Here is a 15,597-nt window from a genome sequence, read left to right as displayed (position 1 = left end):
AGCCAATAGAAAAATAGAAACTGATTCTGTATTGTTAAGATTGATATTTGTACCCAGAGACATAAAAAATGTGCTGGAATTTTTTCTTACTGTTTATCCCCGTAAATAAAAATATGAGGTTTAGAAGAACAATACATTACAACACTTCTACTACAAGTAGCGCTAGACTTACAACAGTTTGTTTAGTGAGAGTTCAAAGTTACAATGGCACTGAAAAAAGTGACTTATGACTGTTTTTCACACTTATGACCATTGCAGCGTCCCCATGGTCATGTGATCAAAATTCAGACAATTGGCAAGTGACTCGTATTTATGACCGTTGCAATGTCCTGGGGTCATGTGGTCACCTTTTGCAATCTTCTGACAAGCAAAGGTAATGGGGAAGCCAGATTCCTTTAACAACCCTGTTACCAACACTGCAGTGTTTCCGCTTAACAACTGTGGCAAGGTAAGTTGTAAAATGAGGCAAAACTCACTTAACAAATGTCTCACTTAGCAACAGAAATTTTGGGCTCAATGACTATCTGTATTATTTTTGTTATTGTTTCAAGGGGGCCAGCACAGGCCATGAAATTATGCCGAATGGGAGGACCTCACAAAACTAGCCTTTCTTAAAGTTTTCAGTAATTAATACCTTTGTAACTCAAGTAGAAACTGATAAGACACAAAACTGCTGATAGCCCTTCCTAATCTGATGCTGTTTATTTGTTGGGATTATAGTTCCCACCATATCTAGTCAATAGCTATGCTAGTTGGGAATTTAAAATATCATTCCAACACATTGGGAGACACCAGGTTGTGAGGAAGGGTGAACTCATTGTAAAACATTTTTCAGTGATCATAAAAGAAGTTCTACCTACAAAAGCTAAATATATTCTTCCAGTAACTAAGTAAGTTTCTATTTTCCTTTCTAGTTGGACTTTACCAGAAAGAGAAGAAATGACAAAAATCTAAGGCAATTTCTTTAAGCTTCCCAACAATGCCATGACATATAATTGCTGAAACCTTCTATCCAAATATTACACTTGGAATTAGCTACAACCAATGTCCATTGGCTCAGTCTTTCCCGTTCTTACTTGAAAACAAAGAGATACATTTATGCTGGACAAAGCAGGCATAGGGAGTCCTTGGTGTTCTCTGAGCTTGATAGTTTGCCTGCAGGTGTTTCATAACCCAGCTAGGTAACATCATCAGTGCACTGAAATATCTGCAAGCAAACAATCAAGCTTAGAGAGCACCAAGGACCCCACAGTTCAGCCCTGAGCTTCAAATATTCTCTTGTAATGCAGACATAGTATGACCCTTCTTCCTACTTGCATATTCCTTTGAAGGCAAGCTTGCATAAAACAGCACATTTAAATGCCAATTATTTATAATTTACAGAGAATTTTAACACGTAGGACATTTCTGCACAGTAATTTATAGCACCTTCTGGGATCATCTACTCTTATGTCAAAATGGCAGTAATGCGGGCAGGCTTTATATCACTTTGATAGTAGCTGAGTGATGCTGGGCAAATGTTGTAAGTCACTAGTGTGGAAATCATCAAGCAAAAAAAAAAAAATATCCCAGTGTAGATCAGGCTATTAATGCTCTGCAACTATGCAGAAATGGGATATAATGATGCTTAGTTTGTCCATCATCTAGTTTTATCCTGAATATCAAGTATATGCTCCTAGTTTCTTAAGATTTTCACAATGTTGTTAAGTTCTGTATCAGTTTTTGCAAAACTTGTTCTTTGTTTCATCTAGATTATAGCCAAATATACTCAGGCTGAAGTGTAATTTGACAAGATGTGATAGAAACCATCAGTGTAAAAGCGAGATAGCAGACAATGAGCTACCAGTGAGATGAGCAAGATTGCTTGTTTCCTTTAAAAAATATTAGCAATCTTTGGCAAAATGAAACCACCTGGTCTTTTTTAATTAGACAGAGAAAAAGATACTTAGATGCCCCAATGCGTGTCACTGCATGGGGAAAAATTCCTGTCACTTCACATCCAATGGCAATTCATCAAACTGCCAGAAAACAATAGAAATTGCAACCTAATACATCTTGAAAGTCCCAGCTGGGAATGAATGAAGCAACCAATCAATTATGGAGAATTCTGGCTACCAGGCAAAATGATCAACTGATATTTTTCTGGATGGGGTGATACTGAAGTACTAGGAATGTACAAATCGACCTTAAACCAATTCAAATTTTGGAGCCTTTGAAAAAAAATGCACCTCTTCTACTTAGACTTCCAAACTGATTGGGAAAATCAGTTTAGACTGTCACTTCTATTTGGGGGAAAAAAAGCACAAAAACTTGTCAAATTTCCAAATTAGGATTTATTCTTTCCAGATTGATTCACAAGTATCCAATATCGATGTGCAACACTTCAAATTTGACCCACAAGTCATGTTTTTGAATCCACAGGTGCCTGAATGCAAACTCAGTGTCGGTTTGTAAACTCATTTAGGAAGCAATCGCATTTGTTCTCAGGATTGCATGATTGCAGCACAGGTTTCCATGCAGCAGCTGCACAATCCTATAAAAATGAGGCCATTTTAATGAATCACAGGAAGGTGTCATACTCTTGTGTGATCCAACAAATCTCTTCTTATTCAAATCCAGATCACTGGACAGTCTTTTAACGTCCATTTAAATCTGATATTTCACATCCCTTCAGAGATTCAGCTTGGAAATTTGAATCAAACCACTACATCGACTGAACGGCCTATGAAATATCTTTTGCATGCTGTAATTTCTTCATTTTTAAGATATGAAAGGTTTTATCTCTTAGCAAAATGAACAAAGAAATCTATCTAAACTGTACTTCTTATATAATGATTAAATTGTATTGATCGTTTGCTGCCCTTGTATGTTACTAAAAATGAACCACATCAGTTTATGTAGGACAAGTTTTGCTCTTAATACATAAATACACTGAGAAAAATAAGAACATTTTTTTCTTGGATTACTTTTTGCACTTTTTACAGGACTAGGTAATGCAGTAATCTAAGCTGCACTCTTGAAGGCAAAAGCTGATGAAAAGTGCATAGGAAAAAACTATGTAAAATTATTTTGTTTTCAAAATCTTTGGAGGCCATAGCAAGGGAGACAATGAACACTGTTGCAAGATTTCAATGGGGCACACAACAGAGAAGTTAAGCTTGGTCCTAAAAGCAAAAATCACAATCTGTGCAAGTGACCCGTTTGTACACAATCCTCAGTGTCCTAGTAACTCGGTGACTTTTGTGTTTCGCTTTCTTAGGATACCAATTTCATCAGGATTCTCATCCTTTTGCTCTGTGGATACAATATTTCCATAATCGCAGTCCACTGACAGCTCCCCTTTGACTACCTCTTCTGTTTCGCTGCAGCTATCAGAGAAGAATCCTGCATTTTCTGCTAGAACAGCAGGATCATCCTCTTCATAGTGGCCACAGTAGCACTCCTCAAAGTTATGGCCAGTCCCATTCTGAGCACCGAACGTGGTCTGCTGGTTCTTCTCAGATCCTGCTGCAGAGCCATTGTTCACTATGGCAAGAGCAGACAAAAGAGTTTCACTATGTAAACAGTCCTCATTGTCCAGAAACTCCATTCGCTCAGCTATCTCTTCAGCAGAAGGCTGGCTTGGATCTGGGAAATCTACCAGAATCGTGTCCTGTCTGTGCTTGAAGCAATCAGAATTATCATAAACAGGAAAGGTCTCTTCTGGATAACCTTAAGACACAAAATGAACTGATCTTAGATTATGCAGTGAATCCAAACAACTTATTTCCAATATTATCAGAATTTCTGATAAAAGTTTCTAGACTTTGGGAATTTGGGGAAGCCGTATGGTAAATGCATTTACTTGACATTAGTTGCAGTCACACTTTCTTTCAAGCCAGTGTTGCTGGAATTCTAGATTGACACAGCTTACTTGGAGTCAGGAGGGCCAGCTTGGTGCAGTGGTTAAGGCACCAGGCTAAAAAGTGGGAGGCCCTGAGTTCCAGTCCCACCTTGAACATGTGGGTGACCTTATGCCAGTCACTCTCTCTCAGCCCTAAGAAGCAGGCAATGGCAAACTACTTCTGAAAAACGTTGCCAAGATTAGCCCAGATAGTTGTCATGAGTCAACTACCTATTGGAGACATACAATGTGGTACCTGCAGACACCTCACTTTGTACCTGCAAAGTGCCCTTTTCACTATAAAGGGAGTAAAAGGGAAGGTATAAAGCTGAGCAGGATTCACTCTAACCTTCCCAGTCTTGCATATAAGGAGCCTCTTCTGCTTCTTTCTCTGGGGAGATGCTGTCAATGAGTTTGCCTTCTTTCATGACTTTAGTAATTTCCCGGAGTTGTTGAAGAAGTCTTTTCTCCTGATCAGTTGTGACATTTGGGGACCTGCTGTGGAATAGGAATTAAAACACACCCAGTAGCAGTGTCTGGCAATATTTACACACATTTTTAATGGAATGGTCCTAGTGAGGGTTCCTGGGGGGAGGGGGAGATTCCAAATTCCATAAGACTTTGCAGGCAATCTCGATACCAAAGAGAAAAAAAAAGAGTGCAATTTCCTTCTTGGGAGAAGGAATGATTTACAGAAAAAATGTGTGAGGTTACATGGTGACATAGTATGTTTTAAATGCTCTCACAGGAAGGGCACTGCAAATACTGATATCTTTGTGTAATATCTACCATGTCATGTTGACTACTTGAATCAAAATAGAAGGTAAGTTACAGTTCCCCAGATTCAGATGAAAACTGATTAGAAAACTGATTAGTTTTAGACCAAAAACAGAAACTTCTGTTTTTGTCTTGTAGCACGTGAAACTGAGGAGGAGAGATGATGGCCCAAGCTTCAGGGTAGCTTATTTTGAAACAGGAAATCTTGGTTGGTTGGTTAGTTTAAACTGACCTCCACAAATATATTTAAGTCACAGAGTGGTCTAATTTTAAGGAGAAAAATAAATTTTACTCGAACTTTGATATGATACGGATTGTAACATTTCAGCTGTTCTAGATTCAGCCCAAATATAATTATTACAATGACCAACATATAAAGCAATTATACTGATGTTAATTTAAATATTTTCTATCCTCTGAAATCAGACTACTCTGGTATCTTATAGTCCTAAATATCCCTAAATCAGAATTAAGATGAAATCTTAGCATCCCGGCAAACATGGTCAATAGGAAGAAGTGGTGGGAGCAGCAGTAAAGAATGGTAGTATCTGGAAGGACACACTTTGGTTGTCACCTGTACTACTAGTGCAAGGAAAGGTCTTTGCTACCTTTCCTTCTGCACAATTCCATTGAAAGAGGTAAAAGATGAGAGAAACAATGGAACTAAAAAAGCGCTGACTTAAAATAATGTCCCAAATATTTTACTGAGTGTCCATTTTCCCCTTTATTTAATGACTCACATTATTGTTAAAGAAAATAATGACACTAAATAATTATATAACAGACCCAAAGGCATTGGCCATTGGGAAATAAATGGAACGAGGGGCCTTTTATATGTATTCATCTCTTGAGTGACTTACAGTTTTTATCATCATTTTCTCCCATGCTAATTAAATATCACAAGAAAGGAGAAAGCATTCAGAATACTTATCTAACTTTCTTTCAAGAAATAAAAAAACCATCACCATGCCACATAATGGGATGGGGTACAAACGAAAATGCAGCTCGGAAGCCATAGATTAGGGTGAAGAACTCAAATTCAAGTTGTGATATAGTGAAGAATGACCACCAGAGTCAAAAGAGCCATGTGGCCCACTGGGGGGGGGGTACTACTGTCATCTCAACTGATTACCCCCCATCCCAAATGGTATGGCTGTTCTTAAAAATGGCTACGTGGGCCTCATTTCTGAAAGGAAATGGAATGATAAGCTGTAAGGTTTGCTTCATTTTGAATATTGGTTTCACTATGTCATCTAGAAAGGGAATGGCATAAATAAGTCTGTTTCAAGACACTGTAACTTGGTATTTGGTCAGGCAGATGGAAAAGATTTAGGAAAGAGTAATTTTGACTGCTCAAGAGAGCCTCCCCTTCACCTCTTCTGTGACCAAGCCATCACTGACCATTTTGCATGGTCACTGGACTGAAAAGTTGGTAAGTTGTCTTCTTCTTACCCTTTCCACTTTGGAATGTGTTTGAAGCAGCTCATTTTGTCATTTGTCATCCTTTGCCTTGGGGCATTTTGAGTTTTGCTTTCCCTGTTAGCATTTCTATAAATCTGGTCCACCTGTTCTTGTTGCAGTCTTCTTTGGTGTTTTCTCCCTTTTTTCACCTCTTATATATGTCTATAAGCTTCACCATTTATCCAGTCTTATTGTTGTTGTTTTTTAATTGTCTCCCTTAAAAAAAACACTTTGGGATTGTTTGCACTTGCACTTTTAAAGAATTCCCTCTACTGTAATTTTGGTTCTTTTTCATTAGATTTTCTGCCATGGAATTCTAATCTAAGTTTATTAAAATAGTTTTCAATTGCATTATAGTACATTAGTTTGTCTTAATACCACATTTCCAACAATTATTTATCTGCTTTCCTCTGAAATTCCCGCTATATCTTCCACATCAGTTCAGATTAAGTCAAAGATAGCTGATCCTCTGAAAGGAGAGAGAGCAAGACCACAAATTTAACATTTGAAAATGTGAATTGGCCTGGTCTGTATGTAAGTATAAAAACTGAGCCTTCAACAAAGAATAATACCTTTCACAGTTGGGTCCCACTCTGTTGATTATTTTTTCCATGGCTTGTTCGGTCTCTCTCAGTTTATCTTGAAGCTGAGCAAGTTCATAGTCAGCTGTAATATAAACACAGTTCCAGGAGGTGTCACTAGCTGCAGCTGAAACAGTTCAGTCCATTAAATAAGCATGGATTGTCTTAAATGTACATCCAGAAAAAATGGAATTTGTTCTAAACCATGAATGCTAGTAAGCAGACCTATCTTTTATTCTTTCCAAACAGAAAAAGAGAGGAAAAGGATTATCCCTAAAGCCACAGAAGTATCATACATGATGCATTCAATTTTTCTTCGCTGATTTTTATTGCCCAAAGAAAGGCAAGGCTCTATCATGGTTAGAAACATAACCTAGTGATACAAATAATATTCAGCAAAAGAAGAAAATTAGTGATTATTTTGGATGAGAAGAAGGAGAAACAAGGCTACAGCCTTTCTCAAGAATAAATCTCACTGGCTGCGGTAAAATTTATTTTAAAACGTATATGTCTAGGACTGTGTGAAAAATAAATACAGCACAATCAGTTAAAAGGATGGGGATTCATTCTTTGTAAAACATATAAAGAATAGAAGTACAGGAAAATGGTTTATACTATGCTTCAGGAAGCAAAGAACATTTCTACTTGTATATAGAAGAGTTCAGACATATTCAACACACACACACACACACATTTTTGGACTGGGAGGCCCTTCTGACACTTATTCATGTTTTAGTCACCTTGTGAGTGGATTATTGAAATATTCTGTACATGGGGTTGTCTTAAAGACCACTCAGAAGCTATAGCTGGTTCATATATAGGGTGTGGGAAGTAATGGGCATGCCTTGGTCTGCCCATGTGACACCACTGCTCTGCAAGTTGTACTGGTTGTCAGTTGACCTTCAGATGCAATTTAAGGTGCTGATTATCACTTATAAAGCCCTTCTTGGCATGGGACTGGGTTATCTGAGGGACCACCTCTCCCCAACTACAACAGCTCACCCCATTAGATCTGGAAGAAGGCATGTTGCGGCCCTCCAATTAGGTTAGTTCCATCTTTCTGATGTTCTGGAAGTTCCAGGCACGGGGGTCCTGAAAACCAGAGGCATGCTTACATGGCTCCACTAGTAAGATGGATCTACTCATTCTCTCTTTCTGCCTGTATATATTTTACTTTTAATTTACTTTTTTAAAATGTTATTTATATTTTCTTAATGTTTTGTTTTAGATCTGTACTGTTCTTTATTTATTGTACACCAGTCAGAATCATTTCTTGTTAGAGAGGTGACTATATAAATTTCATTAATAAATAAAATTGGAGTGGGTATACTCTGGGTTCCTTTGATTAATCAGGGTCATCTATCGGGACCCTGTCAGTGTGCCCTCTCTATCACACCACCTACCCTCTGGAACAGCATCCCCCCCAGACATTCTATAGCTCCAACCCTGATAATATTGAAGAAGGCTCTGAAAACCTGGTTATTTCCCCAAGCCTTGGGTTAGGGTAGATGCTAAGTCCCTTGTAGAATTTTGTTGAGGGGTTTTCTGGATTTTATTTTATTTTTTACTTCCTTATTGTTGTATTGACTTTTAGCATAGTAAGCCTCTCAGGGTCTTTTAAGCCACATAGATAAACAAATTCTATCTCAAACTTGAAATGGTACTTACTGATCTTCCGGTTTTTATTTCCAGGTGTTGAAGGAAGGTATTTATGCTCGGCTGTTGAGATCATCCCTTTAGAGGAAAGCTATTAATTGGAAGAAAAGTTACTAATGTAGAAATAGTGAGAATAGCATCTTTAAAAAGCCTCATGAGAATGAGAAAAAGCCCAGTTTAACCATAATTAGAAACTATCATTTTAATTATATTAATGAATTATTGCTATTGTAAGTCTTGGATTTAGTATCTCCATTTCTATCCCCTTTCATACACCAGGAGAAGTCATAAAAAATCTTCTTCCAGTTTTAAAATGACCAAACTGAGGAATCTCTGGCTTAAACGTATAAATTAACAAATGAATTAGCCTTGAAAATCATGGTTTGATCCTAGTTTAAAATCACTTTCTCAAAACTCAATCCTAAAAGGTCCTTTTTTATATTTTGGCAAGTATTTCTGGTTCCTTATTATGCTTAAACTGAAACAAAGACTAAGCAACAGATTATGTATTTTATAGTGCTACTTGGTAGAAAGTATATTGCGTAGTCAGAAAGAATATGATTTCCCCCCTTTTCGTCCCATATTTCCAAACAAATTGGCTGCAGTGTGAGATAATGTCTGAAAATAAAATTTTGTACCGTAGTACCCATGTGTGCAATATCAACTATTCCATAAGCTCCCAATTACTAGAATCTTCCTACATGTCCTTGGAAACCTTTCTTAGAGCAGGAGGTTACCAAAGAAAGAGATATTTCCACTGTAGGATTGTCCTTTCTGATTAGGCAATACTGGATGCCATCCTTAAAATGAACAGCTTCAAACTCCATTAAAAAAAATGGGCAAACATCGGCAAAACTTGACAGAAGCCACTGAAATTCTATTTACCAAAATGTTTTATGCAAAGAATATAAAGAGAAGGGGGAAAAAATAACTAGATTTTCTGTGATATTTGTCCCTAACTTTTGCAACGTTTCTAAGGATAGCATCAGTTTCAACTTTAAATCCTTACTTATTTATTTTCCTTTAAATAGGGGAGAATATCTGGCACTTCAAAGGCTGAGCTCTGAACATCAGAATCTGTCATGTGGCCCTGTGCTGGCTGTTTAACTACTCTTAAATAGCACCAGTTAGGTTCCACAATGACAGAAGCAAAAACAATTGATGGAATGTATCTGTCTATTGCTCAGCCATTTCTTCTATATTTCTTCTATAATTTTCTACAGGATAGAAATAAATATTGTCTTTACCAAAAAGATTCCTGTAACGTGACCTCAAGACCCACGATTTGCAATGTACTTTCTTGACACAAGAATTAATTTAAGGGTGAAGATAAATATCTTACCTTAAACAGAATATATAGGATGTATAACAGGATCCCAAATCCATATATTGGGATGACCTGTCCCACAAGACCTCTCCCAGTACCACTGCCTCCACCTCCTCCGCCGCCTCCACCCTTGGCTTTGGCAATAGCCTCAGCAAGGTGAGATCTTGGAAACTGGGAAGCAGGTGGTCTGACCTCTGGAGACATCTGGGGACGTGCTGTTGGAGGAAAGTAGCTACTGCTTTTTCCTGAAAAAGATCAAATCGTAAAGATGTATTCAGTAAAGAAAATGAACTTAGCAGTGGTTAGAATGCAGCATTTGAGGCTGACTCTGCTCACTGCCAGGAGTTCGATCCTGAGCAGCTCAAGGTTGACTCGGCCTCATCCTTCCAAGGTTGGTAAAATGACAATCCAGATTGTTGGGGCCAATATGCTGACTCTGTAAACCGATTAGAGAGGGCTGTAAAGCACTGTGGAGCGGTATATAAATCTAAGTGCTATTGCTAAGAGCTATTAATTAAAGCAAATAATCCTGTCGATCCATCTATAATAGGACACTGTTTTTATCTAGATCCCAATCTATAGGTGAAATGCAAATGTTAACATGTCTGGTTACATACTGTAAGCTAAATGGAGCCATTGAATAAGTCATCATAATAGTCTTTCCAAATGATAATGACTCCATGAATTGGTAGCATATATTTTGAGCTGACAGTGGATAGTTTAATATATCTGGGAATGCTTAAAATTGCGGTTATAAGCAATGACACTGATAGCTTGTTTAAAACAAATGTTCGCAATTTACATGAAATACTGCTGTTCTGCTTAGATAACAAAAAAAGTTAAAGTTGAAAAACTGGTAGAAAAAAATTGTATTGAACTAACATTTATAAACAAAGAAAAGCTACATTAACATCCCCAGGTATAGAAATATATTTGCTTCTTCCCCCTATTCATGAAGATGAAAGCTCTCAAATCAACAAGAACCAAGCCAATCAAATCAGTTAGTTTTGCAATTTATAGATAGCTCTTGACTTATGACTATAATTGAGCTCAGAATTCATGGTCGTAAGTCATGATTCTTGTTAACGGGTCACTCCATGATCAATTTTATGACCTGTTTTGTGGTGGCCATAAAGTGAACATAGTGGTCATTAAACACATCTGTTTTCTTCAATAGTTGTTTTTTGACAGAAACCAGAAGTAAACACCAGAAACCAGAAAAAAAAACCCCTAAAAATCGGTCATGTGACCATTGCATGCTGCAAACCGCCATGAATGCATGCTTGTTTCCTAGCACTCAAATGCGATCATGTGACCTGTGGCAATTAGAACTCTGGAACTGGATGTAAATAGCTCTGAGGAGATCTGTTATAAATTCAAACTGTCACTAAGTGACCAGTTGCTAAGTCAGGATATGTATATACATTTTAAAATATAAATAGAATTATCCAGAACTTGTCAAGGGCAGGCACTGAAATTACATTTTAGGAAATTTTCAGGTTTCCCAGGTTAGGAAACTTTTTATCAACCATTAGTGACACTAGAGAAACTTGAGAATAGTTTGGCAATGACCATCAAGGTTTTCAAGATTGGACAATCTCAGCATTTTTTGTTTGTTTGCTTTTGTGTCAATAGTTTTGATGGCAAGATTTCAGAAGCAGTTTGCCATTACCTTCTTCCTAGGGCTGAGAGAGTATGGCTGGCCTAAGATCACCTATCTGAATTTGGGCCTAACGGAAAAATAGAACTCATGGTCTCATTTCTAACCTGGAGTCTGAACCACTGCACCAGGGATGTCAAACTGCTGGCCCATGGGCTGGACGCGTCATCCAGAAGCCACGCCCACTCCATTGCCAGCAATGGCAAAACCGTCCCGATACGTTGAGTGATGTCACATGACGTCGCAAGTTTTACCTGTCTGCACAACACCAAACTGGTTCTTTCCAGTTTATGTTGAAATTAGTATGCATTCAAGAATATGCTCAGAAACTTTTGATCTTGATTACTATAGATGCACAGGAGTTCTTAGCTTAATTTGGCACTTACCCTTTGAATTTATAGCTACTTAAAACAAATTAGGTCTGAAATGATAAAACTGCAGTCAGGTTGTCACATAGATGAGCTGACTTTTGTCCATAAATCCCCCCCCCATACTGTTTTTCAGTATGATTTCCATTAGAGAAATAAAATCTATTGAGACAAGACAGGTTTGTCAATTTTCCATATTCCAATAACAAAATTGGAAGGGACCTTGGAGGTCTTCTAACCCAACTCCTGCTCAAGCAGGAGACCCTATACCAGGTATGTCAAACTCATGACATTATCTGACGTTGTGCGATGTATCGCGACTTTTCCCCCATTGCCGGCAATGGGAGGGGTCCGGTTTCGATATGACGCATCCAGTCCCTTGGTCCGGCAGTTTGACATGCCTGCCCTATACCATTCCAGACAAATGACTGTCAAATCTCTTCTTAAAAACTTCTAGTGATGGAGCATCTACAGTACAACTTTTGGAGGCAAGAGAATAGGTTGACACCCCTACTTCTCTGTGACAGCCCCTCAAATATTGGAAGACTGATATTATGTCACTGCTAGTTCTTCCGTTTGTTAGATTAGACATACCCAGTTCCTGCAGCCATTCATCATGTTTTAGCCTCCAGGCTCCTAATTAATTTTGTTGGCTCTTTTCCGCACTCTTTCTAGAATCTGAACATCTTATCTGTATCGTGGTGGCCAGAACTGGATGCAATATTCCCAGTATGGTCTTACCAAGGCATCACTTCACGTGATCTTGATACTACCCCTCTGTTGATGCAGCCTAGGAATGGATTGGGGTTTTTTGATAGCTGCAGCACACTGCTGGCTCATATTTAAGTGGTTGTTCACTAGGCCCCTCTCACAGTTACTGCTGCTGGTATGCCGTTCAAAGATATTTCCAAATATCTTTACACATTTCCAAATGTGTAAAAGAATCTTCTTCTAAAAAAAATATCATGTAAATACTGCATAAAACCAATGAAAGATTGATAAGAATTATTAGTTAAGAATTCTGGAGAAAGTTAGTACTTATTAATCTCCAATGATCTTGTTGCACATTATCATTAATGCAGTGCATTTGATGGGAAATTTCAGCCAAACTAGTGGGTTTCCCCATTTACAAAACTATAATTCTATTGAATACTGACATACTCAAAGCATAAGTAACTTGAAATACTTTTATCCACTTAGGTATACACATTACTGGAAGATTAAAAGAAAGGAAATAACTACATGTTCAGCAAATCGTTGATTTAATTGAGTTTTCTTCAAATGTCCTGATTGTGGTTCTTTTTTAACTTTTATATTTTGCAGCCATGTTTTATTATCAGTAGTTAAAAGTATTGATTCTGTTAATAACTGAAACCAATTCAAGAAGAATGCATACACATTTTATATCCACCTGCCTATGCAAATATTCAGATCTTGAAGTTCTTCAGTTTTGGAAAAGCAGATAAGCAGTATCTCATCAAAATTGGTGCCATTCAAACAGAACAAGAAACATATATTCATTGTTAAATCTTCCAAATTAAATAAAAAATATGAAATAAAAAGGTAAACTTGTTTAAATAACGGCTTATGCAAATGCAATTGAAATATAAACATTATTGAATTTCTGTTGCAATGAAAAATATTTACTACTTTCATTTCGGTAGTAAAAGTGTGACTCTAAAAAATGACATGAGGAAGTAATGATATGGTGGTGACTTCTAAGATTCAAAGGGTGCAGATAAGCTATATTAAAATACAAATAACAATTTTCCCTATACATGTACATTTCAAATGATTTGGGCAGCAACAGTAAACACACTTTAGAATAATGGCAGTGATGCATGTCCAGTAGAAAAGGATTGAGGAAAACAATAAGTAGGAAAACACATTGTGGGTCATTTGAACAATCTTTATATTTATTTATATTTAATATAAAACATCCAAAATATTGTATAATCAGCAAATAATAATGGACATGAGAACATAAAATGTATGAAAATAATTGTGATCATTACAAAAAGCTAGGAAACTAATGCAATGGAAGATAAAACAAGTGCTTATGAATGAAATAATTCAAAGAAACAAAATAAAACAAATTTTCTTAGAAATATGTATTGAATTTATTGCTATTTTAATCCCATTTTAAGATCACACTGAGATAAAATACTGTAAATGCAAGCGTATAGAATTAGTATAGTAGTACTAATTGCTTTGTTCACACTTCCTACAATGTAGTTTACAGAAGATTTTGAATGTTGAACAGGCATTAAGGATATAGGAAAAAGTTCTAGGTAATAACATTTTACAGCCCAAAGATCTACAGTAATTCACAGATCAAACTGGTAATTTTATTTAGCTTTGACTAAAACTCAACTGTACCAATTAGAGTGGCACTCCTTCAAACAAGGATGAGACAACCAGTGAAAAGGTGAATTCTTCAGTCCTCTCCTCCTTTACATCTTTATGCTGGTCTAGAAATTCGTAGGCACCTTTGGTAAAAAAATAACTAGCAGACTTTAATAGCTTTGTGAAAAATGACTAAAACTAAAATGTTACTTGTGAGATTCATGGTCTGTTCATTCCTTAGCCCGTTTTGATAAGAATCCACAAATTTTCAAATGTATTACCTACTATAATATTTGAGCTTGCTGCCCCCAGACATGTTTTCCAAAATGCCACTGCAAAAATTAGGAAGGGCAACATCAGCCCTTCTATCCCAACCCAAACAGGATATGTTGAGCCTGCAACTTCCAGTTTTCCCAGCCAATCTGGCTCGCAGTTTTGGGAATTGAAGCAAATCTGAAGATTTGGAAAAGGGGTGTGACAGACTAGCTGAGGGCTATATAGATGGCTTTGCAAAGGGGCTTATAGGGATAGATATGGTTGTGCCCAGAGATACAACCACATCTGCTATTCTTTCTTACCTCACACTTTTTCAGGATTTATCAAAGATACAGTTCAATATTAATCATTTCCCGATTATTATTAATTATTATTCAATATAAAGCGGGATCCACTGTTGTCTGTATCCTTCTTAGACGCCTAACCTCTGCAGCATAAGGCAAAATAGAGAGCGACCGTCTTCCGTGTAGCTTCCTTCGCAACTGCTAGGAAAAGATCGAGAGGAGCCGCTCCGGGGAGCCCTGCAAGCTGCCTCTTACCCTCGGGCGTGGCGGTGGACGGGGTGACAGTGGAGGGCTCCGGCTGCCTCCAGCCCCGCGAACGGAAAAACTTCGGTAGGAGCAGCGATACGCATAACACTAAGCAAGAAGCCAAAGCCACTTTCCGGAGCGTAGAATACGCCATGGCAACAACTTCGCACCCGCCACAACCGGAAACAGAATCAACCCGGCCTATTTCCCCTTAGCGTCACATCCACCCGCTTCTCCCTACAGTACTAAGCACGGCATTACCATAGAGTTCAGGGTCGTGAGAGAAGCGTGCCATTACTGCGCTTGCGTAGGAGCCCTGGCCATGCGCGCGTGCAGCTTCGGAAGACACGGCGAGGCTTTTAGTTGTCCGCACAGGGCCTGCCAATAGAAAACTGCTGCTGACTCGAAAAGGCGGGGATATAAGCAATCACTCGGCTACGATTGGGCCGCCGTTGTAGCGGCAGCACTTGAAGAAGACTGCGGGTCTTTAGACTCTAGAGTTAAAGCAGCTGCTGCTCTCCAAAGGTTGTTCGGTCCAATTGATGGGTGCCCCACCTGTTATGACCGATTGGTGGCAGCACTCACGACTTCCCCTGCCTGGAGATGAAACCATGCAGATATTTATTTATTTTTATTTTATTTATTTATTTACTTATTCATTCATTCATTTTTTAGAAAATTTATATAGCAAATGAACAGCTGTCTGCAAGGAGTATAAATCTTTCCATTTCC

The 15,597-nt window shown here is 37.9% G+C and overlaps 1 protein-coding gene across 3 annotated transcripts; it reads right to left on the bottom strand.

The window, feature by feature from the left end:
- Positions 1 to 2,313: 2,313 nt before the first annotated feature.
- On the bottom strand, positions 2,314 to 15,088 carry RIC3 (RIC3 acetylcholine receptor chaperone). 3 transcript variants are annotated; one of them, XM_039344568.1, is made up of 6 exons: positions 14,875 to 15,088; positions 9,701 to 9,930; positions 8,371 to 8,449; positions 6,694 to 6,787; positions 4,233 to 4,378; positions 2,314 to 3,711 (listed from the first exon to the last, which is right to left on the bottom strand). In XM_039344568.1, the coding sequence occupies exons 1-6, from the start codon at positions 15,017 to 15,019 to the stop codon at positions 3,215 to 3,217; spliced, it is 1,191 nt and encodes a 396-aa protein (XP_039200502.1). In that variant the 5' UTR covers positions 15,020 to 15,088; the 3' UTR covers positions 2,314 to 3,214. The 3 variants fall into 3 exon arrangements, with proteins under 3 accessions (XP_039200502.1, XP_039200500.1, XP_039200503.1); XM_039344566.1 differs by having other exon boundaries at positions 4,233 to 4,381; positions 14,875 to 15,086; XM_039344569.1 differs by having other exon boundaries at positions 2,314 to 3,525; positions 4,233 to 4,381; positions 14,875 to 15,084.
- Between the last annotated feature and the right edge of the window lie 509 nt (positions 15,089 to 15,597).

This window comes from Crotalus tigris, unplaced genomic scaffold (genome assembly GCF_016545835.1).
Source record: "Crotalus tigris isolate CLP2741 ecotype Arizona unplaced genomic scaffold, ASM1654583v1 scf7180000017933.3771270, whole genome shotgun sequence".
Lineage (NCBI taxonomy): Eukaryota > Metazoa > Chordata > Lepidosauria > Squamata > Viperidae > Crotalus > Crotalus tigris.
This window is presented reverse-complemented; position numbering and strand designations above follow the sequence as displayed.

What these genes read in the sequence shown, in the direction of transcription:
- RIC3 (XM_039344566.1), bottom strand. Translation starts at nt 15,019, where the DNA reads ATGGCGTATTCTACGCTCCGGAAAGTGGCTTTGGCTTCTTGCTTAGTG. An exon ending in GTCCACCGCCACGCCCGAGG is followed by an intron (nt 9,931 to 14,874) that starts GTAAGAGGCAGC and finishes GATCTTTTTCAG; the next exon opens with GAAAAAGCAGTAGCTACTTT. An exon ending in TCCTATATATTCTGTTTAAG is followed by an intron (nt 8,450 to 9,700) that starts GTAAGATATTTA and finishes TCCAATTAATAG; the next exon opens with CTTTCCTCTAAAGGGATGAT.